This window comes from Columba livia, chromosome 8 (assembly GCF_036013475.1).
Source record: "Columba livia isolate bColLiv1 breed racing homer chromosome 8, bColLiv1.pat.W.v2, whole genome shotgun sequence".
Lineage (NCBI taxonomy): Eukaryota > Metazoa > Chordata > Aves > Columbiformes > Columbidae > Columba > Columba livia.
Genome location: NC_088609.1, coordinates 20,183,205 through 20,208,325, shown reverse-complemented (window position 1 = coordinate 20,208,325; position 25,121 = coordinate 20,183,205). Strand labels below are relative to the sequence as shown.

Sequence of the window (25,121 nt, the reverse complement as noted above, 5' to 3'; positions counted from 1 at the left end):
GTTTAGTTTTATATATTAGTAATCCTATTTGGGAAAAAAGCTAAAGTTTTGTGGTGTTTTCTATGATTCACAATTTATCATTTGATAAATTACTGTTCGCAGTCTACCTTATACTATACATGAGCAAAAGACACAAGCTATTATGTTCAGAAGTATTATTTAGGTACCTCACTCTTGCTGATTTAATCTAAAACCTTTGAGGATCTCGCGTCTCTGTGCATACACAGGTCAGATGCAATTTTAGGCTTTGCCTCACAGATAAAAAGCACCGTGATAACAGCTGTTATCTTACTGAATTCAGGGTTTATGCTGCATAGACAAAGCAGTCAGCAGGGCTAGTTGGTACAGGAAGGTTTGCTGCCCTCGGAAAAAGAGGCACAGTAGATGTGACTGTGCCTTGCACTACTTCTAAGCCCTCCCCAGTACCATTCATGCCACAGGCGTTGTCCGTGCAGGGAAGCTGCTGGGGCTCAGCTCTCTGCCTCCCTCCCAGGCACTGACAATGGTTTTCTCACCAGCCCACATACGCAGATCAAAGCACAAGGAATTAATTCAGAACCGAGAGTCTGGACCTGGATCCCTTTTAGAGGTCCACAAACATGAGAAAATACATAGTTCTTTTTCACTTTTCTATTTCATAGAAATTAACAAATTTCTTTTAAAAATGAACATGAAAACAGAAGGCAAAGCTCTGTGCTTGGCAAGAAATTTAACCAGAAAATACAGTATCACAGTATGTTTGGGATTGGAAGGGACCTCAAAAGATCATCTAGTCCAATCCCCCTGCTGGAGCAGGAACGCCTAGGTGAGGTCACACAGGAACATGTCCAGGCGGGTTTTGAATGTCTCCAGAGACGGAGACTCCACAACCCCCCTGGGCAGCCTGTTCCAGTGCTCTGTCACCCTCACTGAGAAGAAGTTTTTTCTCAAATTTAAGCGGAACCTCTTGTGTTCCAGCTTGATCCCATTACCCCTTGTCCTATCATTGTTTGCCACCGAGAAGAGCCTGGCTCCATCCTCATGGCACTCACCCTTTATATATTTATAAACATTAATGAGGTCCCCCCTTAGTCTCCTCTTCTCCAAACTAAAGAGACCCAGCTCCCTCAGCCTTTCTTCATACGGGAGGTGCTCCACTCCCTTAATCATCTTCGTTGCCCTACGCTGGACCCTCTCCAGCAGTTCCCTGTCCTTCTTGAACTGAGGGGCCCAGAACTGGACACAATATTCCAGATGGGGTCTCACCAGGGCGGAGTAGAGTGGAAGGAGGACCTCTCTTGATCTACTAGCCACCCCCCTTCTAATACACCCCAGGATGCCATTGGCCTTCCTGGCCACAAGGGCACAGTGCTGGCTCATGGTCATCCTGTTGTCCACCAGGACCCCCAGGTCCTTTTCCTCTACACTGCTCTCTAATATGTAATTTCCCAACCTATACTGGAACCTGGGGTTGTTCCTGCCCAGATGCAGGACTCTACACTTTCCCTTGTTAAATTTCATTAGGTTATTCCCCGCCCAACTCTCCAGCCTGTCCAGGTCTCGCTGGATGGCAGCACAGCCTTCTGGTGTGTCAGCCACCCCTCCCAGCTTAGTGTCATCAGCAAACTTGCTGACAGTACACTCTATTCCCTCGTCTAAATCGTTAATGAATATATTGAATAATATTGGCCCCAGTACTGACCCCTGAGGCACTAGAACTGTTTTGAGCCAGTCTTAAATTGAACATAGTGCTTTGTGATACGATGAACCTGTAAATAAATGTAGAAATACTTACACAAAGAACTGCCTGAGTTTAAAGAAATGGATGACAGCAAAATATTAAGCAGAAGCATTCGTTTGCTTTCCTGAGTGTATTGCTCGTAGTGTTGCATCTTTTGTATTTCTTGGCCATGACATTTCAGGTGACTAAATCCTGTTGCATACAAACAGGAACGTTTAAAAATAACACCTTTTAATTTCACACACACAAGAACTGATTCCCAAACCAGTTGCATATTTATCCAGTCCACCAAAGAAAAGTGACTCTTTTGCTATCTCAGTTAACCAACACAGCTCAAATTTTCATTAGGTGTGATCATCCCACAGGGAAAAAGGTGAAAAAAGGTCCAATGATTAATATTATTCACTGTCTTCCTTGTAGTCAATGAGCAAATACAGCCATTGAACATGCAGCCCCACAAAGTCCTAGACTGAATACAAGAGTTACTTGTACCCGAGTTAAATTCAGTGCATCATTTATTGTGAATCACTGTTGTAAATCATCTTGGTTTAATGGTGTACAACTTAAACAATTAGCAAATGAGTTTTCACCCAAATGCCTTGCATCAAAACTCTCAATAGTTTATTTTATTTTACCATTTTTAATTCATTTAAAATAGTTTTTATTAAAGCCAGCAAAGGATTATACTCTTATCTTCAATGCTCAAACTGCGCTCAGGGCTTGTATCTGTCTTCTAGACTGAACTTGTATTACTCTGCATCCTGTTAGATAATTCATATTCTGTCACAGTGTACATTCAACTTATTATATGATTATTTAAATATAAGCTTTTTTTGTTTGCATTTTATAATGTGTTACAAATGTTAGAAGCTGAGGCGTTTGATCAAAATCATCATGCAGATTCTGAGAAAATGAAGCCTGAAATTGTAACCCTGGAACTTATATTAACATTTGCTTTTGGAAGTTTGTGTTTACATTTCAGCAAGATATGTCACCTTCCATTTCTTTAAAAAAAAAAAAAAAAAAAAAAAGAAAAATATATCTTGCACTTCTTTCTAGATAGATTAAATACATAAATGTAATTGTCTCCCCCCTTGAAAGTTCTTGATCTTTTATATGTTTGTGCACAGACATATCCTGTGAGTTCTTCAGTAGCTACACATCGAACTTGTGCCTGGGGAACTATACTCTGTAAAAAAAGAAATAAAAATTCAGAACCAGGATGCCCCGGCTTCCAGTTCACCTTTGCAACTGCCTGTGGGGGGCCATAGACAATCCATCTCTATCTTTTACATCTTTTTGCCAGTAGCAGTTTTAGTGCTTTTAGCTGGTGGGGATACGGGGATTTCCCCTCTGCACAGGTGCTGTATGTACTTTCAGTTCCAGGGTGTTTTGGTGCCAGGACTGGTGCACCTGCAGCAAGCACTGCCACTCTTGGAGCTGGAGGGAAGTAAAATGTAGAAATAATTTACTGAAAATGATAAAGTTCTGATGGGGCTGAACGTTGCTGTCCCCAGGGAATGATCTTCCCCTGGTCCTGATAAATGAAATACCAATTTCACAATAGCTGTCTTACATGATTGTTATGCAGACTTAAAGAAATTGTGTGCATATAGGAGCTTGGATGTAAAAGGAGCAGACTCTGCTTCAAATGGCTCCAAATTTAAATACAGAATAATTCTCCTTAAATCGATCCAGAATCCCACTGCTGCAACTCAAGGCAAGTGTGGCTTACAGACAAAAGGGAAGCAAGGCAAGATGGCAAACAAAATTACAGTGTTATTGGGCCTGATTCTCAGATGATGTAGAACACTGATGCCACTCACCTCAGGGGAAGCATGCTGATGACTTACACATGTAATGCCATAGTGATAGCCTGGGTCTTTTAAACCTGAGAAAAGACAATGTGAATATGCATAGTAACAAACTCATTCCAAAATGCATGACCTACAAAATAACCATAAACAGGGATACATAGAAAATTGTTTACCAAAGTATGAATTTCATTGAATGGTATTATTTTTTCATGAAATATTGGATTTGAAGGAGAAAAAGAAGGTTGATATCTCTCTGGATGGGGGACATTTTAGTTAGAATAAACATATCAGAATACGAACACTGTATTTAACAAAAAATATTAAGTGAAGCATCTTTCCTCTATGAAGAGCATAGAGAAGATGAAAATATAGAATGTTTTCTCTATATAGTTATTATACAGATTTACATAGTTAGTGAAGCATGCCTAGCTTGGGGATTAAGTCTCAAGCTGCTTTTAGTACTGCTGCCTACAAAGTCTGTGAAATATTGTGGAAATGGAGGAACCTGCAGAGGGAATAGACTTGAGGGGCATTGGTGAGAGCTCCAGGACATGATCTCAGCGGCTCTGTGCTGGAAGACAGGCTGCTATGAACAGGATGGGGATTGTGAACTAGGTAACACCTGTGTGTGGGGAAGCCAAAGAAAATAACAGGTCGTACATCAAGTGGAGAATGAGGCATAGAAAAGGGGGTTAGTTAGCACAGTTAACATCTTATTAAGAAGCACCAGGCTCTGAAGAGACTGCAGTTCTTCACAGGAGATTTACTCTGATAAACTGGTGATCACACTTGCTTTCTCCAAAGTGAAAAGAAATGTTTCAGTAGCAACATTTACACAGCTGACCTTTAATAGAACAATTTTTCCCCAACAAGGTGAAGGATTGGATTGGATTGGATTGGATTGGATTGGATTGGATTGGATTGGTGCAAAGAGGTTGTTCTCTTGATCCTGCCCTGGTGTCAGCTTCAAAGCTGCTATTCCATGGCTGTCTAAACTGCTCTAATTGCAAGTGCTGCAATCCCTCTTCTCCCAGTTCCCAGCTATTTAGTCCCACGCCCCTAGCAATCTCTCAGGCATTTGTTTGACCTTTCATTGAACCATTTCAGATCTAACTCAGCAGGACACTAACCAAACTAATAATAGTTTTCTGCTGTGTTATTTCTGTGATATGAATCATCAATGGGTTGAGCAAGCAGGAGCAGCCTGGGAGAGCATAGCGCACTCGGGGGGGGTGATGTGCCCCTGGCAGCCAGCAGTTCGGCAGGACCAGGCTGCCAGGCAAGTGGCGCTTATCTGTGGGATCGGTATTCCCCTCTTCCCATCATTTGATCATTCATGTTCTGGTCTAGCAAGTCACTGGCATTTTTACCACACAAAGCCACAATTTCAGATGGATGAGGAGGTGGATAATTAAGGAAACTTCCTAAAAACCTTTCATTTTTTTCTTTTTTTTTTTTTTAAAAAAAGTTCTATACTCTCCCAAAATTAATAATAATAATTTAAAAAAAAAAAGTCTAAAATTCTCTTGTACTGAAGCAGAATCATAAATTTTTACAGAAGGGAAAACTAGGATTCAGCATGCAGAGTCAAAACGAACAGTGGTGATGGATGTGAGCAGAGTGCACTTCCAAACATCTCGGCTTAAAAAGAGTGAATATGATCTCTAGGGTCTTCAGTATTTTTTGTGCTATATCATGGGAGAGTTCTGAACAACTAAATATTAGAAATTCATGAAAAGTTAAACAAGTAGCATTATTTGTTTGCTTTCATCAGATGACTTTAAAATGGTTAATATTTGATAGCACAATGATAAATATTTTAATATAGTATATTGCAGTCAGTTAGGAATAGATCAAAAAGATACAAAGTAAGCTCCACTAGATAAACTTTTATTAGGTACATGAAATAGAACATAAAGCTTGATAGCAATTACCATTTAATCTGTTCACATTTGGAAACATTGAAGGGGAAACTTATAACTCAGTTAGTTGTTATGAATTTTTAAATGTTTGTTTGAACAGTGATGAGCAGGACTGCTTTTCCTCTGAAAAAATCTGTCATGTTTTCCTTTTAAGCCTGCTCAGTGGCCATAACTTCTATGTAATTTGCCTGCTCGCTGCCTTTTTATGAGGACAGAAATAAAGATGTAATAGCAGCACAGACACACCCAGAAACATTTTTACGAAGGCAACTCAAAAGGATCATTTAGGAGTAAGTGAAATAACCTCTATCCTACTTAACTGCAGATAAAAACTACTGACCTGAGGCAGTTAAAGACAGTCAACACTTCCTATCCTGACATCAATGCAACTGATGGCATTGCTGACACCAGCACATACTCACTAAGACTTCAGTTATTGTTTTAGCTTCATTTACACAAGTGCAAATACATCTTTCCCAAGAGGTCCTCCTGTTTAAAATGATGGCAATATGAAAACCAAAGTTTAGTTTGGAAGGAACTGATAGACTGAACTTGCAAGGTGCTGACTGCCTCCCCTCACAGAAGGTAAGCCCCCCGCCCAGTGTTATTCAAAGTATTATTAAAAATGCCTTTTAATATAATGTGTTAATAAATGGATGCCATGGAAGTAGGTATGCCAAGATTCAGCCTACCTGTAAATTTAAGTTTTAAAAGACTAGCTTCCACCTTGGATGGATTTCTGAGATATTTTAAGTACAGGGGCACACCTGATGTGTTTCTGCCCTGAATTTAAACATGCTGAACGGACATAATCCTGAAGTAATCAATATTTCTAACTTCAGGTTTGTATTTCTGAAGAGCTGAGTATTGTAGTATCTAACAGCTAACAAACTCAAGGCTTTTTAATCACATACTGCTACTATTACAAGTACTTTCCAAAAGATTTTACATGTGTTAACTCATTTACACTACTTGTTAGGAGTAATTTATAGAGGTGAAAAATAAAAAAAATCTCATCATGAAGATTTTAAATAAATTTAATTGAAATAAAAGAGCTATTATTTATTATCAATAGCTTGAGTACTTCAGCAATGAATTTCTGAAAAAAATAAAGACCTTTCAAGATCTGAGCTGTTAATTAAAATACTTAATAGAAGTGGCATTTACATTTCATGATTCCTACTTCACTGTATTGTTCTCCAGCCACCTTACCTAGCCCATTTTAGAGCTGGTCTTCAAAACTTTTCACTCCTGTGAGTCATGTGTTATCTTCACACTTGCATGCTAATAAACAGTAGAACATCTTACAGCAGAAAATTAGGAAGCCTGTACTGAGTTAGACCAGGGATCAATTTACCCCAGTGTCCCCTATTTGACAGTACTGGGCTTGAATGCTATTTCATTCAGCTCAGGCATCCAAACTCCAGGAGGCTACAGCTTATGAATTTTTTTTAGTCAAAGGGTTCATCAGTATCTTTATACTTATTTTGTCTCCATGAGCCTTTCATTCACTAAGTGCCTAATCACTTCTTGAGAGATTTATTATTTTGTTGTCCAGACATGCTGGGCACAAGTTCACTATTATGCAAAGTGTAATAATAATAATAATAATAATAATAATAATAATAATAATAATAATAATAATAATAATAATAATAATAATAATAATAATAATATTCTTTGTTTTAACTGGCTGGCCGACAATTTCACTTGGCATTCCCTAGGTCTTAGGAGGAAAAGGTAATAAGAATAAATGAGTAATCATTTCCAATTCACATTTTCCATAACATTTGTGATTTTACAGATATCTGTTTTCCTTCAATCTAGCTTCCCTTTTTTATGCTGAAGAAGCCTAATCTGTTTAAGCTCTCCTTTTACAGGAGCTGCTTATATATATGATCACTCTTCATTCTACCTTTTTTTGATAGTACTATATACCTTTTTCAATATGCAGGACTTCAAGCAGTGTTCAAGAGATAGGCTCATCATGAAGTTACATGCTGACATCGTGCTGTTTTCCATTTCATTCTTCTTTTCTGGTCCTAAAAAATTCAAGAATCTATTTGCCTTTTAGACTGATGAAGAACATTAAGTCAACATTTTCAATTAAATGCCCTGAACTACTCTTAAGGTCTCTTTCCTAAATGGTAAAAGCAAAGTATCAAGTGCACTGTTCTTGAACCTTAGAAATTCTTCTGAAAGTCTTTACAGTCACAATACTTTTGTAATATGAGCAAACTTTATTACATTACTTTTCACTCACTTTTCTAGCACAATTCTGCATGCATTAAGTCCTGACACAGTCGTTACAGGACTGAGTAGTAGTCTCTGACATGTATTCTTACCCTGTTTCCTATTATTCAATCCATGATTATTCAATTAAAAAAAAAAAATGCATCCATTTACTTACTGATTCCTTTAAAGAAAAATCATCTACTAGGTTTTTACACCGTTAGTTTCCTCTACAAAAAGTTCACTCTTCCATGCTCATCACATTCATCTATCTGCCAAGTCTAGTCTTCATTTCAACTTGCTTGCTGCAGAAGATTTACTTGCTTGTCCTTAGTTCCTCCAAAGCTCCTTGGAGCTCTTCATAAATAGCACATCTGCCATAGTCCCTTCTTGTAGTTATCAAGCCCATCTTGGCAACTGAATTAGTACAATCATGGGTAACAGCGAGAAATTTGTTTCTGCATTTTTTCAAAATTTTGGGATCAATATTATTTGTTTCTGGTGACCTGATGCAACAGACAATCTTCTGGTTTTTAAGAATGGTTTGTATAAACTGTTACACACCTCCAGAACATGCCCTTGTCAACATACGCAAGAGCCTGGTAACCTCCTACAGCTCTTCCATAGTTAATACTTCATAGATTTTTCCCTTCCCTTCCTTAAATACGAATCATTCACCCTAAAGACTTCCTAGAAGTTAAATTCTGAGAGTCTGTTTTCTTTTATTTTTTCCTCCATTTTGTCAATTTCAACATTTTTCTTTACTGTTTGTAAAATTTTATTTTATTCTGCTGCTATCAAAGCAATTTTTATAAAAATCCTTTTAAATAGTGGTCTTCTTTTTCATACTCACTTTACACAGCATCTCTAATATGACCAGCTCACCAAGTCATCCGCGAGCGTTCTGCCCCTTTACCAAATGCATATTAAGCATGCAAGTTAATAATCTGAGAAGGATCATGAGTACAATAAAATCAGGAACAAAAGCTTGATCTTATAAACATCAGTTCAGCTTTTTCTCAATAACTGTCTTTTTGTTCAAATGGAAGTGGAAAACCATGTAATAAAAATTGCACTGATGGCACTGTCTGAATCTAGAGACAATATTTTCGTTTGTACTTCTGTTTGCGGATCAATTTACCTGTTTCATTCCCTTTCTAGAGACTGACTGAAGTAACTCTTCAAGTCTTTCACACTTTACACAGGTTTTCATATATGTCTGTATTTTCCAGATGTGCAAAGAATAGAGCATAACGAAATCTGTCTATGAATAAACCAAATTCTGCTCCAGCTCACAGAGAAAGTGGCTGAGCTGTATACTGAGCATCTGTGAACAGCCAAACACAAAGACACCTTGATTTTTCTGTGACAGCTGTGTGCTAGCCCCTGTTCTTGCTCTATTTCCTGCTTAAATTTGAAGGCTTTTCCAATGGACTCAAGAATCTTTTCTTACACTTCAAACTGCAAGGTTGTAAGGAGTTCAGCCATAACATCCTTGGAAGAAGAATTCTCCCTTAAATAGTTATTTATGTGAGCCTTAAGGAATAGCACAAAGCAGCTATAGGTCAGGGATACACAAGGGCTACAAGAAAAAGAACTACCAACTTTGTTACCCACAGACACTAACCAGTCCCCATATACGCTGAGGGGCAGGAGGGACAAACGCCTCCACTGTCCACAGCATAGAAATAGCTGTCCACAGGAGACAAATCCACAGGGTGTTCTGTTAATGAGATGCTGCATCACTGAGCTCTGAATGTTATACATACTTTAAATGGGAAATGAACTTCCCTTTTAAGCCAGAAGATCCTTGAAATAGGACTCTTACTTTGAAGAGTTTAGAATTTCATTCCCAAGGAGAGTAAAGAGTTTCACCACATGTAGCTCTTTCTTTAAAGAGCTGAAGCTGCATTTTGATAGTGAGGCAATAAGCTCTGACTAGCATCCAAAAAGAACAAGTTACTCTCACAAGGTTCAAAAATCTGGCTTACTTCCCACTGATTTCAAAAACAGGAGAATCCCACAATGAGATTTAAACTGAAGCCATTAGTGCAAGGAAATTCATTTGAGGGCAAACATAGCATCTGTAAATCAGCCCCATTACGTTGAGATTATGCAGCGAAGTGCAGCTCTCTGCAAGGAGGCTTCAGTTCTCAGAAAAGTGTCTTATTCCACATAGCTTTACAGACAGTTTACAATAGTGCATTGCAACACAAATGGCTCAGAAATTGAGCCAGATGTTTTGAAATGCTTCAAATTACATATGCAACCATGTTGTTTTGTACACAACTGGGGAGAAACATGAAAGGCTGCACGTACACAGCATAACTTCTGCACAGGTTTGAAAAACTGGGCCAAGATTTACACCACCTATCAAAATAAAGCTATACACAGCTATAATTTTTCTGCAATGACCCAAGAGCTTTGCTAGTTCATGCAAAACTATTACTGATTTAAAACACAACTGAAAAGGTGCTTAGAGAAGTGTACTCCAGTTATATCTTCTCTTTTATTCAGTGGCAATATGACAACTTAGTGATGATGCTGCAGCCCACGCTGCTCTGCACCATTAGAAGACCTTAACAGTTTTGCAGATACAAAACATTGAGCCAGCCAAGATCTGTTGAGTACCTCCCTCACCTCCTCCCACCCATCCTGGCTTTGGCCCAAACCCGTCTGTTCCAGTTTCCACCACTTCCCTTTAGCACGCATCTTTCTCTTATAACCTAACAGCTACTCAATTCTGTAGCTTTCTTGCAGTCTTCAGAAAACCATCATCCCACTCAGACCTGCCATGTTACCACTTGAGAAATGCTGTCTCACACAGGCAGCATCGAAGCTTTGCATTTCACACTCCTCTCATGCGCTCACTTCACTGGGCCTGTGGTTCAAACCTGAGCAGAAATCACACTGGAGTTTCTCCTGTGGAAGATGTCACATTTGTGCTGAGGTTGACCCAGAGCTGGTTAGCTGTGCTTGCCATGGGGCTTCATGGAGTAGGAGGAGGCTTGGTGTTTAAGCCTCAGTGATTGACCCAACAAGGGTCCAGACACAGACCAATCCTACAAAAAGCCGCCCTACCTGGAATGACAGCCTTTTCTTGTCCTCCAATATCATGTCACCCATAAGCCATCACTCTACACAGGCACACAGCAAAAACTGGCTCCCACTGCAGGAGGGAATGTAAATGAATACACACAGTTCTGGAGGAGCTGTGATCAGAGAAGTCAGATTCCCATTGCCATGGCTCCTGAAAGAGAAGGACAAACATGTGAAAGGAGTTGGGGGGTTCAGGTTACACAAGGGGGGGTGACAGGGGACAGGACTGGACCCAAAGAGGTAAACTTGTCTGGAAATTGAGCTTCATCCAAATTCTGTTTAGCAGAAATCATTTCAATTTTCTCTGAGAGTTCTACAAAGGCATTGTGTATTAAAAGAATATATGACACTATAAAAGTGCATTTTCATAAAAATTGAGCATTTCTTGTGTGACCCTTCCTTCTCTAGACCAAAGGTGAGTATATGAGTTTGTAACATTGTTATGTCCACAGCTCCTCAGGAGCCTACGAAAATGACCAAGGCCTTGGCATTTCAGTCTTAAGTGTGAATGGAAGACTTTTTGAGTAGCACAATTACCTCTTTTCATCATGAAGGTTTACAATGTATCTTTAGAAATATATAACACATTGATTATAAAGGATTTTATTTTGTTTAGTTTAATATAGATATCTTTGTTATTTTTCAATTCCGGCACAACTTGAAAATCTAAAAATTGGGGGAAATATTTTAAATAAAATAAAGCAAGTACTTTGAAGTGAAATAATATTTTGCAGTTATCTTTTCCTTGTGGATATCAGGTTATTTCAGTCTTCACTAATAATTAAATTTTAACACCTTTGTGCATCAGGGTTGATTAACAGAAATATGTTAATCAGCACGTCAGAAGTAATGCAAGATATCAAGCACAGAGGGAAATAGTTCTTACTCATGAGAGTCTTTTAACTCTGTACTTTTCAATATCCTGAATTATCTAAACATTGTGTGATAGTAAGCAATAACATCCATATTTAGAGGTATCATCTTTAGGTCATACAGGTGTAGAAAGAACTTTTCAGACATTAACCCAAACAAGCAAATGTTGAGTGCTCTCTTTCTGAGTCTAAACCAGGTCTGTTGTTATTGAGGTGTTTTCTACATTGTATTATGGCAAAATTGTAGAGTTGATTAAGTGAGATTAGTGCAATCCTGTTACTATTGCAATAACTTAGTAGTAGTAGCCTGCATAATAATGTTGTGAAAAATATGTAGGTTGCCTGTATGCAGTCTTCATTTGTATTGGTCAGCGTGTAACATTGAATTACAAATTCTAACAGCATACTTATCAAAGTGTTGCTTTTGAAAAGACAAATAATCAGAGCCTCTGAAATTTTGTTAAAAGACAATGTAATCAGATAAACAGTTATTTTATCTTTTGGATATTTTTGCTGAATGATATTATGAGTCAGGTTTTTTAAAAAAAAAAAAAACACACACACCAATACTCTTTTCAGCCAAAACATTGGCTAAGTCTACCACATTGTTACATCTGTGTAGCACATTGCAGAAAAACTACTGCTCCCAAACAGGACTGTGTTGGAAAGTGAGTGTCTGTTGTATCTCTTTTCCCATCTAGTGACTGCTCTGTCAGGAAGATAAATGCACAATGATACCTAGAGCAAGTCTGTGTGTAGCAATAAATACTGTTGATGAAAACTATAATGAAGCAGCTAATAGCTTTGATTATTTGATACATTAATTTATTAGTTCCCGTTTTTGCTGAGTGCTACATGCCAGCTGTTTGAATCATCTTATTGATATTCTGATTAAAAGAGTAGGAAAGTAAAGCATTACACCAATTAAAACCCCACTTACAGGAGAGCATATTAGTATCTAGCATATCTCAGGAAGGAATTATGATACAAGAATCTGCCTGTTGAGTGCCATTTTTTAATTTTACTGTAGTAATTAAAAATAGACAATAACAGATGATAATTTTAAAGGCCAAGCTAAAGCAAAGGGAATAAAAAAACATTTGAAAATTTTTATATTTTTATATTGGGAACATGGTAAAGCTGCTAAAGTTCTGACTTGCAAGATTAGAAGGAGGTACATACATGACATAGATATTTCTAACTGGCAGAATATTTAGACATCTTATGCAATTGCACATGACATTTAAGTGGACAAGATTGCATATTCCTTTTTTAAACTTCGTAGTTTATAAGCCTTCTTCTATCTGAGAGTCTCCAAACTCCCTTGGAAACAGTAATCAACTCTGCTGTTGCATTTATCTAATAAACAGCAGAATCTAGTAAATAGAACTGTGATTCACAAGACCTGGATTTGTTCCCTTCTTTTGTTAGTGTAGGTAAATCATTTGACTTTCCTTGGCATCAACTTCTCAATTGTTTGCTGGCAATAACAATTCTTACTCTGAAGAGCTTTGAGAGACCTACAGGGCAGCGTTTTTATCCCCATTCCAGAGCTAGCGCAACAAAAGCACTCTGAAGCATTTCAGCCACATTCAAAACAAGTCACTGCAGATTCAGAAAGATCTCCTGATTCCCAGCATTGTTGCTTTAACAACAACAGCAAACCCACCTCACATTTCATATGTTTTGTAAGAAATATATAAACATTTTATCTTTACCTTTTACCTTTACCATTGCAATTAACGTTCACGTAAACTCTGAATGTTCATCTGAGAGATTCTATACCATTAGTTTGCACATTGGTGTTTTGGTCTCCTATAGTAGAGGATTATTGTGGTACCTTAAATCTCTGCTTTGAAAAATGCACTCAAGAGGAACATATAACCACAGATAAATATAAACTTGGCTTTACCTTTACTTGTGGCCCCTGTAACATAGATGATTATAAGTCACACTCCTTTTTTTTAGTTACACAACCATTCCATTTTAATATCTTTGATATTTGATAGTGTAGTTAAAGATTCCTGATGTTTCCATTATAAATGCCATTTGATGTAGTGTGGAAGCTGATCATAACATATATTTCTAGTAGATTTTGTTACTATTTTTTCAAAATGCCCCATGCAATTGGCTTTAAGACAAAGTAGCAAGAAGAAAGTTTGCAATGTTCGAATTATTTTAGATCACAACTTTAGAATAGCAGTGTTCAAAATTTAACTTGACATGAATATAACGATCTCTGTGTGAAAAAGAAAGAAATACAACTAAGTCTGCTTTAAAACTAGCCATTACAATGCAAAATTATTACTTTGAATTCAAAGAATTTTTCTACACAATGTTTGCTATACACAGCTAGTATCGTGAAATAAAATCTGCAGAACCAACCTTGCTCCATCTGAGTGATACTAAACTGACTATTAAAAATTTAGTTCTTTTGTAAAGCCAAAGCCAGGACGTGTTATTAAGCTACAACAACTACACTGTGTTGCACAGTAAAAACTTTAAATAACTCATCATCCTCCTCTTCTTTATCAAACACATAATGAACACTTTTGCTCAAATTGACAGAGAGTACACACACAAATGCATCTTCTGCAGGATGTTTCAAAATGACAGACCCAGTTTCAAAGAAAGAGTGTTTTCAAACTGAGTCCATCTTTTTGAAACACCCTGTATTTAGGGAGCAAAAAATTAGGAGAGAATAAAGTTTTTAAAATACTGTCATTAAACAACATAAGATCACAATTTAATCTTGACATTTTCACCCAGCAGCTCTCTGCAATAATTTTAAGTTGGGTCTAAAAAGAAGTTCAGGATCCGGGACCATGCAGATTCTATACCATTAGTTTTAGAATAGCAGTGTTCAAAATTTAACTTGACATGAATATAACGATCTCTGTGTGAAAAAGAAAGAAATACAACTAAGTCTGCTTTAAAACTAGCCATTACAATGCAAAATTATTACTTTGAATTCAAAGAATTTTTCTACACAATGTTTGCTATACACAGCTAGTATCGTGAAATAAAATCTGCAGAACCAACATCTGCAGATGTTTTGAGGAAAAGTAATATATCCAACATATGTCCTCAGATTAGTACTACTGTGGAGTTAATGTCATTATTACTAGAAGTCACCAGCACATTCTCTCACTCCCTCCCCTTCTCCCCCAACCCTCCCCCCCCCCCAAAAAAAAAAAAAAAAAAAGTAAAATAATTATTAGAATAACTCTAATCGCCCAAATGATTAGGAACTATTTTCAGTTGTGATCATCTTCTCTATTTTTGCTGCCAAATAAAGTAATAAGTTTGTGGAGCTATTTCATGAGTTTCGAAAGTCTTCAACGCAGCATTAATTGAGAAGAATGGCAGAAAGAGGAACTATTATCTTTGAAAACAAAGAGAAATTATTTGTGGGTTTTTGTGTCCAAAACGTTATTGCAAGTCAAGCAGCCTAGCAGCCAAGGGTGCAGAACATTCAGCCTTTTATATAATTCATAATCACGTATTTGAATTGCTGATCTTTGCATGCTCCTGCTTTGGTTTGCTCTCCAGGCTTTCTGCCTTTTCATGCCATGTAAAAGCGATACTTGTTGCAGCTCTGTTTGATAGTTCTTGGGAACTTTTAAGAAAATACTGTTGCCGTGCATGAAACTGAAAATGCTGCTGTTCAGGCAAAGCCAGGACGCCAACAGCCACCCAAGACAGGCAGGCACACCCCTGGCAGCCCCCTGTCACCACTCCCACATACCAAAATCTCTCACAGGTCTTACAACATACCTGCCAGCTCCCTGTAAATGTCTGAAATGCCCTTTGGCACCTCTCGTGGCAGTAGCTACTTACATTTAGGGAACCAAATCTCAGCCTCCAACTGTTCACAGGGCCTTTTGTTGACCACTTCTTCTGTATCTGAATTTTTGTGCCTAGCTAGTTTTTATTGAAGGCTGCTATATCCAAACCCTGACCTTGCTGTTGACACTAGACAAAAAAAAAAAACACCACACCACCACACACAAAAAAACCCCAAACCTGTAGATTCATTGCTTCTCTTCCTAGTTAAGGAAAGAAAAGACAGATCATGTAATAATGTTCATTTATCTACAGGAACCTAGAAATAATGGCAGTGCAGCTTACAGCTTTGTAAGTGGAATATGAATGATGCGAGTACATAGTCCCTTTGGAGTAACTAAAGCTAAGATGTAGCTTATTGCTCTCCTGAGATTATACTAAAATATGATGAGGGTCATACCAATTCAGTGGTCCTCCTTTATAAGCAAAGCAATAAAAAGAATGGGGATTTTTTTTCCCCCACTTTGGGAATCATCCTCCTTTTGGAGAAGTATAAAATTGGAACCATCAAAATCAGAAAACTGAAAGGCTAATCTATCATTTCCTGAAACTGAGGAAGATTGAAAGGTATTATCTCAGCCATAATTCTTAGATAACTAAATCTGGATTTGTTTTCAGCCATTTTAACACACAATCTTGTGTTGCTTCTGCCAAAGCTGCTATGGCTTCTCTGTGATGCACAAGTATCAATTCCAAATTCAGTTCTCCCTCTTGTGCCTGTGACAGATTTGATGTGTTTCTTCTCATTATCTTTTATTAATTAAATCCAAGTATTTTAGATTAAGAATAGAGATGGAAACCGAGAAAATACAGGCACAATCCATGAAATAGTGTAACTTTCTGCCTCTCGTATCCATACATCATGGTTAAAATAAAATTTGTTCTGTAGAGGATTTTGCTCTTTCAGTAGTGAAGCGTAATCAATTAAGCGTACCCATGTGGATGCTGGGATAAATTGGTACCTATTTACAGGAAAGAGGAATCACCATCCGTTCTGTGGCTGGGCACGAGGGAAAACTCTGAACAGCTTCTGCATCTTCTTGTGGAAACTCTGAAGGCTCTTTCTGCAATTTGGTTAGAACTGGCTTAGCTTTGTAGTGAGAACTGTGCAGAAAGAACAGAAATTACATGTAGGCAAACAACATAAAAACCCTACCAGAATTTTTCAGCGAACACAGCACCTCCATTAGCCGCCTATTCATTTACTCCCTGATAAATTAATAAAACTGGTTTGCTAAAAAATCAAGCATTATTTCAATTGTGCCTCCAATGGGCATTGCTAAGACAAGTCACAATGGAGATATCTGCCTTTAGAAACTACTCTCACCTGGTCAATGTTTCTGTCTTTGTATTGTTGGCAATATAATTAATCACAACACTGTTTCAACTTTGCACTGGAGATCTTGGCATTAATGTTTGTCATTTTGACACAGTAAGATACATTTTAGGCTTGTACTTGTCTAAACTGCTTTCTTTTGTCCTAACTTCAGCATGTGCCTTGGTAGACAAGCACAAACCAGTTTTCCTTTCATGCAATCAGAACATCTACCTCGTCTTGATTTGACAGTATCCTAAGATAGTCTTCCTGATCCCACCACAGCAAATGTTGAGTTAGCATCACTTAAAAAAAAAAAAAAAAAAAAAAAGTCATTATGAATATCTCATTTAAAAGAGCAATAGCTGTTTTTCTTATCAGGTACATCTGTAGTTTAAAACCACTGAAGTAGTCTGATCAACACTGACGTGTATTTGTGGTAGCAACACATTTAAAAACTATTTGGCACTAACTGTAATTGGTAACAATAAAAATCTAACAATAATCTAACAGTAGATCTAATTTGGAGACAGGCAGGGGGAGAAATCTAAGTGGCAAAACCTCCCAGTCTGTTATTACCACTGATTATGCAAATTAATATGATACTTAAGTTACAAAAATTTGCTTTGTCATTTGCTGTGCAACACTATTTGTAACAGGAAATGACAGCTGCTTTCAGAAGCCTGACTACTTGCAAGTTTTCCCCATGCCCTTGTATGTTCATTCCTAACATTTATGTTATATGGGTGAAATCTTATGAGTCAGCGGAGCTCCACACAGAGATCTTAACACACAGTAAGTACATATAGTGGTTTTAGGATTGTTTTCAATAATGGAAATAATTTGTTGTTGTTAACTCTGGCAACTTCAAAATATTTTTATTGTGGTCACTTATATTCTGAGACAACTAGAAACAATTTTAAACCTTTGCATTTGAATGAGACCTAAGTGTTTTGCATTCCACAATTTGATTAATGTTTATTTGACAAATTATGGGGAAAGTATTACTAATACCTTCACAACTGCAGAGGTTTCATTGTGCATGTTTGCTATATGTATGCTTAGATATCTGCATTCTTATTAGGTATACACACAAGCTTCCTAATTTGTTGCAATTTCATTCGGTAATTGTTTTTACCATTTATTAAATGACCATATTTTTAGAGAATAATGCCTGATAGTTACAGAATCTTTATATTATTCATAGGAACTAATTCTGTATTTGACAAGAAATCACTTGTGCTTGGCCTCAATATGCTGAACTTCTTTATGTAGTGAAATGAAACCTCCTCGTTTTTCATGGCCCTTCAATGTGCTGTTCACACAGTGTATATATAGACCACCACTGCATATATTGAAGCTACCTATGAACATCATTACTGAAAATATGGGTTTCACTGTGCTTGGTTTTTTACTCACTTCCTGTGCCGAGACAGAATATTCTGTTAGAATGTGTAGAATGTGTGCTGAAAACTTACACATAAATGAATTCACATTCTTTACTAGATAAGAAGTACCAAGGAAACAGATGTATTAGAGGAAAAACAGTCAAGAATAATTTCTTCAGCCACTCGACCTGCATACTCTCAAAGTTATGAACACCGGGTGGAATCCAAGGCCACAAAATCCTCATGATTTCAGTAGTGCCATTCACACAAACTGCTGATGAACAGTGTGGAAAATTCACTGCAGCAGTAGGGTCAAAGCTTGCATCAGTGCTTTAGAATAGACCAAAATGTTGTGTAATAGATTCAGAGCTGTCAACCCACCAACCTGTCCAGGGACTATAATACTCATGGTCTGGGAGACAAAGAGGAGAGAAGTGAAGAGATGGTTTTAAAAAGAAAGAGAGAGGGAGAGACAAGGCTGTTAAATGATACCAAAAAAACATGCTGAAGAAAAACAGTGATGAGAAAGGTCATACAAAACTTTTATTGAATTCAAGAAAAGAAGCAAGGATGTCTAATAAAATGTTTTCTTTCTGTGACTTCATCATTAATGGTCTTTGTGCTGTTCCCATAATAATGAAAATGTCATAATAAATCCAGATCTTGATTCAGGAAGTGAACACCACCTATCCCAGATCACGAAAGTGTCCTTTTGAATACGTTCATTTCTTTTATCTTATAGGTGAATAGCCTGTCCTTTTTTCTTATTCATGTGACTGACCCCCCTGAATAAGATACTACTGTAGGGAAACTGTACAAAAATTAAGGTAGCACAAAGAAAGGAACAAAATGTATTTTATCCTCTCTTGGATGGTTTTCTGGAAAGACAGTAGGATAAAAGAAGCTGTGTTTAAGTCCAGTAGCATATTGTGCTTCTGTCTGAGCAGCGGGCAGACCAGAAGACCTGTGCATGTGCAGAATCAGCCACAGTTGTCCATCTCTTTTCTTTCAAGAAGCTGCAAAGGTATTAAAGTTGAATTTTGCCAGACTCAGAAATTTTCATGTATTACTCAGATTTGAACATTTAAGATGAAAGTAGACATTTGTCAAACAACTAAGCTACTCTTAATGCACTTCATTGAATACCCAATATCAATTCTATGAAACAGTAGAACATCACTTACCCCTTGAATTGCTTTAGTTGGTTGAAAGACTGGATATTTTCCCCTTGTTTTCCTTTTATATTCCATTACCAAATGTAACAACTTTGGAATTACAAATGAAGAATATTTTGTGACTTGTGAGAAGGCATCTTTCATCATCATTCATAGAGGTCTTATCCTAAAAAAGAAGCTTCAATATTTTATTAATGATTACTTTGGAAAATATGTTTACATTTTAATTAAAAATAATAATTCTTAATAATTGCAGGACATTGTTTGCAGGGTGTTGGTTGGGGGATGAGGGGTTGCCCCAAGGACAGAGACGCTTCAAACAGCTATTCATTTTTACATGTGGCTTTTTTCTGTCTCCTTTGTGTAGTGTTTCAAGGATTCCATAATTAGACCATAGCTTGGATTTTAAATGGAATTATGAAAATGACATTTATAATTTTCCTTTATTTTGCTTTAAATATATAACTTCCCACAGTAGCACAGATCTGGAGACTAAGCCCAAAAATATACCCCAAAAAGGCCTGCAAGGCTCTCCAGAGCAAATCAGATATCTCTGTTTTGTTTCTTAAATGATCAGTTTGATGTCATATCTTCTAATTAATGAAGATCTGCCAGGAAATCCACAACTAGCTCAGCCACACAAATCTTAATAGATGTGTACAATTACTACAGAATTTGTTCTTTTACTTGCATCGCTTCTCCATGTTTTGTTCTTTGATCGCAACTTGATACCTGATGCCTTTCAGATTAATTCAAACTAATTTTTCATTATTGTTGCTTTTAATAATGAAGACGAGGCAGAGCTGGTTCAACATCTCTCAGCAGTGCAGGCAACATTGCACTGCCTAGAGTATAAGAAGGGGCAAGGGCATGGCAGGCAGGAGGGGTACAAGGGGCAGGAAAGCCCTGAATTGCCCGGCTCGCTGCTTCTGCTGCCTTTGCCCCCAGCCCTGCCTGCATCCCCACACCAGCTCTCCTTGGGTTACAGAGCAAGGGGTCTGCAAGATCCTGGCTCTTCCTGCACTGCCCAGCATCTCCTGGGTCATTGCCTTCTCCACTTCGTAATTGTGTTAGAACATGTATCCTAGCCAAATTCTGTGGTAATATTAGAAACATTGTTAATTTTCATAACAACAATTTATATACTTGCCTTGCTTTTGTCTTGGCAGCATGCCGACTACTTTTGTTTAAGGCATAAATATTGTTTTAAATTCTGGTGGAAGTGCTCCAGTGAAAGTACTTTTCTTTATGCTGCTGATGTGTTATACTCATAAGCTATAACTAATCCAATTCCTAAACCGAGTAAACATAATTAGTTAATATTAAAGTTTTTAAAGTAATCCTGATCATGCTTTCGGGAAGCTGGAAATGGTCTTAGAGTTGGTCAGAATAAAATTAAAACAAAATTGGCAAAAAATAAACAATGGAGTTTCAGAAAATTTTCAGAATTTAACTTCATTTAAGTTCCAAATCACCACAATTGCTACCTGCATGACACATGTATGCATGTACGTGTGTGTGTGCAAGAGAAGGAGATACAAGAATGAAAATAGGAAAGGAAAAGCTGTGAAAGGAAAGCTGTGACAACAGAAGGTTAGCAATTCCAGAATTTACAGCTGCATAGTAGCTTGCTGAGACCATTAAGATCTTTTTTACTTTAATGTTTCCGCAGGCAAGCTTTTAAAAGCGTGCCGGAATAACGAAGAGGAAATAAATAGGCTGATTTTAAAAGTAGCATCTCTAACACTGTATCCAGGATGTTGCAGACAACAATGATTAGAGGCATTTGATAGCAGCTTCCACCAGCATGTCAGGGAGAACAGCTGGCACATAGCAAAGCACAACTTCAGCCAGGCTTATCCAGCACCTCACAACTCTAGATCAGAAGCTGGGCTGATGGCCGCGTAAAATAAGAGGCTATAATTATCAAAATTAGTTTTAAAATGGGAAAGTTATTGGAAAATAAATTTGGTTTACTGAATACTTGGAAAAATTTGGGTAACTTATTCAGGGCCAAACACAGAGTGAAATATGTCATTTGTTGTTTAAGAGTGGTATGTAATTAACTATTTATTTCCACCCAGTTATTCAAGGCAAACAATGGTCAGTATTGATGGACAGATATGTCAGCATTGCCTGAACTGCAGGAAGTATCCCAGCAATGCACAGTCTAGAACAAGCAGAGTCAGTAGCTGTACCATCAGATAAAGTATTTTGATTTTGCATGTTGATACAGCTAAATATGCACAATATGAATAATAAAGTCAGCTCTAAGGCTATGTAGCCGCAATTATAAGAGATGTAACTCAAATATTGACTTTTAAAATACAGTTCATTTTTTTGGCATGTTGGCAGTATATTTTTCTGGGTTGTTTATCTCATCACATTTATTTGGTGATGATTTACTGTTTCTTGTACATAATGTAAACACTTTTCTCTAATGTATATAGAGAGTGTTAAAATACAGACATACGGCTGTCAATAATATGTGGTTTTTGTTGTACCTTAGTATTCAAATTTTGACATTACAATTCAGAAACTGGACAACAATCTTAAATTCCTAGTACTTAGTAAAAAACTTGGCTAAAGAAATCACTGAAAAAAATATCTAACTGTTCTCTCAATTGCATGTATGAGTTTCTAACATACTGCATTATTATTTCACCCACTTGGATGCAGAACATTAGAAAGCAGTTGTCAGAGAGTCCTTCTAGACCATGGGTGTCAACCTAATTTTTCCCCGTGCCACATCAACTTTGCGGTTGCCTTCCAAGGAGGGAGTAGTTACATTTACCCAGTCCTAAAATTACATTCGGTCCTTGGAAGGCAACCCCAAGGCTGATGTGGCCCCTGGTGAAAATGAGTTTGACACTCCTGTTCTAGAGTAAGAAAATTATTTTTCTGAAAGCAAGTCAGGACAGATGAGATTGCCAGTAAGGTTGCTGGGGCACAAAACTGTATAGATTCATGTAGAATTGCATCACTTAAGAACAGGACTGCTTTTAGTTCTCATACTATTCGGGTTGCTTTTAAAAATAAGTAAATTACCATTCATGAAACTGTACTTTCTTCTAGCAACAAGTAACAATGTTTAAAGTAAAATTAACAATATTTTCCCTGTTCTTAATTATTTAAGGTATTGCCAGGCTAAGGTGTGCATAAACAGCTTACAATGTTGCGTCTGCTTCTAGACCTCTTAACCCTTTCCTTCATTCCCTAAGGGAAAATTTTTACTGTTACATTCTGCCTAGCTAGTACATGTAAAAACTTTACTAAAATCACCACTCCTATGGAAGAGAGAGCTGTAATTGAGCACATATTCTACTACTGATACCACCTGGAATAAAACACAGATTGACACATTTAAGTAGTATGTTCCTCATCTCTCTATATGTTTACCCAGTGAAGTATTTCAATTGATATTAAGTAATACAAAGTAAAGTCGCCAGTTTTTCAAATATGACAACATCATGCAGTTCTAAAAATTTTGCCCGTCTTACTTTCTCTTAATTCTTTTGTCCAATCTGATTTCCAAAATTATTATATCAGACTACAATATCTAAGATAGTTTTAAGATGCCAGTTACCCTTGTACCAAAGCAGCAAATCTAATTAAGAATATTTGATCTGTAATGGAAACAACAACATTATCTTTTATTTTCATACATATATACCATATAATCCTCATTGAATAGCATGCTGAACTTCCTGCCTGTGCTTGCCCTTTTTTGCATAATTTTTTCAGATCATTAATATATGCAGTTCTTGATTATAAAAACCTGCCTCCTCATACAGATCTTTTTGCTTCAGCAAAGCCATGTTGCATTTTTAACCACTATTCATGCTTTCCAAAAGCTGTAGATATGTTGTCCCTTTCACATAACAACACAACCACCTACAGTTCCAGTAGACACAGGTATGCAGACACTGGTACGAAGCAGAAATAAATATTCATATTATTTCATTATTAATCATTACTAATATTAATTCATTAATATTCTCATAGTCAGTGGTCTGAAATGAATGATATGGTTCTTCAAGAACACATCTTAAAATTAAAAAGGATGAGCCAATATCAAATAAAATAAAAAATTCAGACTTGAAGTGTTTAAAAAAATTACATCTCCTGTTCCCATGTCTCAGGAAGAAGGGGGAGGTAGTGTTTAAATTCTGTTTTTAGCATCAAGTTTCTCCTGTAGATGAATTTATATTTATTCTGCTTTTCTTTCCCTCCCTTCCCTGCTATCTTGCAGCAAATGTATGTGACAACGAACTACTGCATTGCCAGAACGGAGGAACATGCATCAACAACGTGCGGTGCCAGTGCCCTCCAGCTTACACGGGCATTTTATGTGAGAAGTTGAAGTGTGAAAGGGATCCAGGAGGCTGTGGCCAAAACTCTGGCCAGGGAGCAATATCACAGGGGCCTCTGCTGCTGCTGACTGCTCTGCTGGGAGCAACGGGGCTCTGCCCGTGCTAGACTCTTTTATGGATGATGGCATCACATTCAGACTGCTGCAAAAGAACGTGCCACATGAAAACAAAACAGAATCCAAGCGTTTGCTACTGAAATTTAAAAAGGCAAAAAGAGAAAAAAATAACCACATACAAAATCAGAGGGCCGAACTGAACTAAGCCATATTAATCAGTTACGAATGGGGCTCTGAGTCAAGACTGTTCACCTCTGACTCCAGACAAGTTGGCACCTGCCTATTCTGTCAAACCACTGCTGGCTGCAAAGCTTGCACAGGACTGAACCAGCTTTGACAGCCCCCAGGATGGGAAGAGAATTTAAAAGACGTTTGCTACTCCTATACGGTGCGGCACTGTACCTCCGCCCGGCGTGTGGACCGACCAAATAAAGGCATTCTTTGCTGTCAGTGCATTGTGGGTATAAGGAAATCTTGTAAAAGCTGCCATATTGGCCTGCTTCAATCCCCAAATCCTTTCCAACCTGTGCTTTAGTGAACGTTGCTCTGTACCCCTTGTTGGTTGAAAGGTTTCTTTGTCTGATGTTAGTGATGCACATGTGTAACAGCCCCCTGAGTACCACTCAAGCCAGTCATATCCTTGTATACCTTAGCAGCACTGCATCAGGGAGATGCTGTGTTCACCTACTGTACAAGAGTGACTATAGGAAAAAAGTGTATTTATCCTTTTGTATTCAAATGAAGTTATTTTTCTTGAAATAATGTACAATGTAGATTTTTTGTATTATTGCCTATTTGTGTTACCAGACAATTTGTTAATGTATTTAATTCTAATCAGATAAGAGAAAAATATTACTTTTTATTTAGTCCTTTTATTTTTCGTTTCATTTAATTGTGCAGAGATTTCTCTGTATGGGCAACGTGCTGGCATCAAAGAATATCAGTTTACATATATAATGAGTGTAATAATATTCCACCAAAGGACATTCTAAATGTTTTCTTGTTGCTTTAACACTGGAAGATTTCAAAGAATAAAAATTCCTGCATAAACAGTTCCAGGAAGATGTATTGCTATTTCTTAAGGCCTTTTTAGAAAACAAACATAAATTTCACCATTTAACCACCTGCTATGTGGAAGAAAAACAGATTCAACAGTGGAAATTACATCATGACAATCTAACCTGGTTTTATTTTTACTACCATCATTATTTTTGGAAATTATTTTAAATGTAAAAGGCATCATTTGTTTGAGGAAGATCTCATCAAATCCCAAGCTTGGAAAAGGTATGAAGAGTTGAATAGTTCT

The 25,121-nt window shown here is 37.3% G+C and overlaps 1 protein-coding gene across 11 annotated transcripts in view; it reads left to right on the top strand.

The window, feature by feature from the left end:
• NTNG1 (netrin G1) overlaps positions 1 to 24,869 on the top strand; it is a 156,113-nt gene extending 131,244 nt beyond the window's left edge. For all 11 annotated transcript variants that reach the window (XM_065072461.1, XM_065072458.1, XM_065072462.1 and 8 more), the window contains one exon: positions 23,639 to 24,869. In XM_065072461.1, coding sequence (XP_064928533.1) covers positions 23,639 to 23,865 — 227 coding nt within the window. In that variant the 3' untranslated portion in view covers positions 23,866 to 24,869. The remainder of the gene's footprint in view (positions 1 to 23,638) is intronic.
• The last annotated feature ends 252 nt before the right edge of the window (positions 24,870 to 25,121 follow it).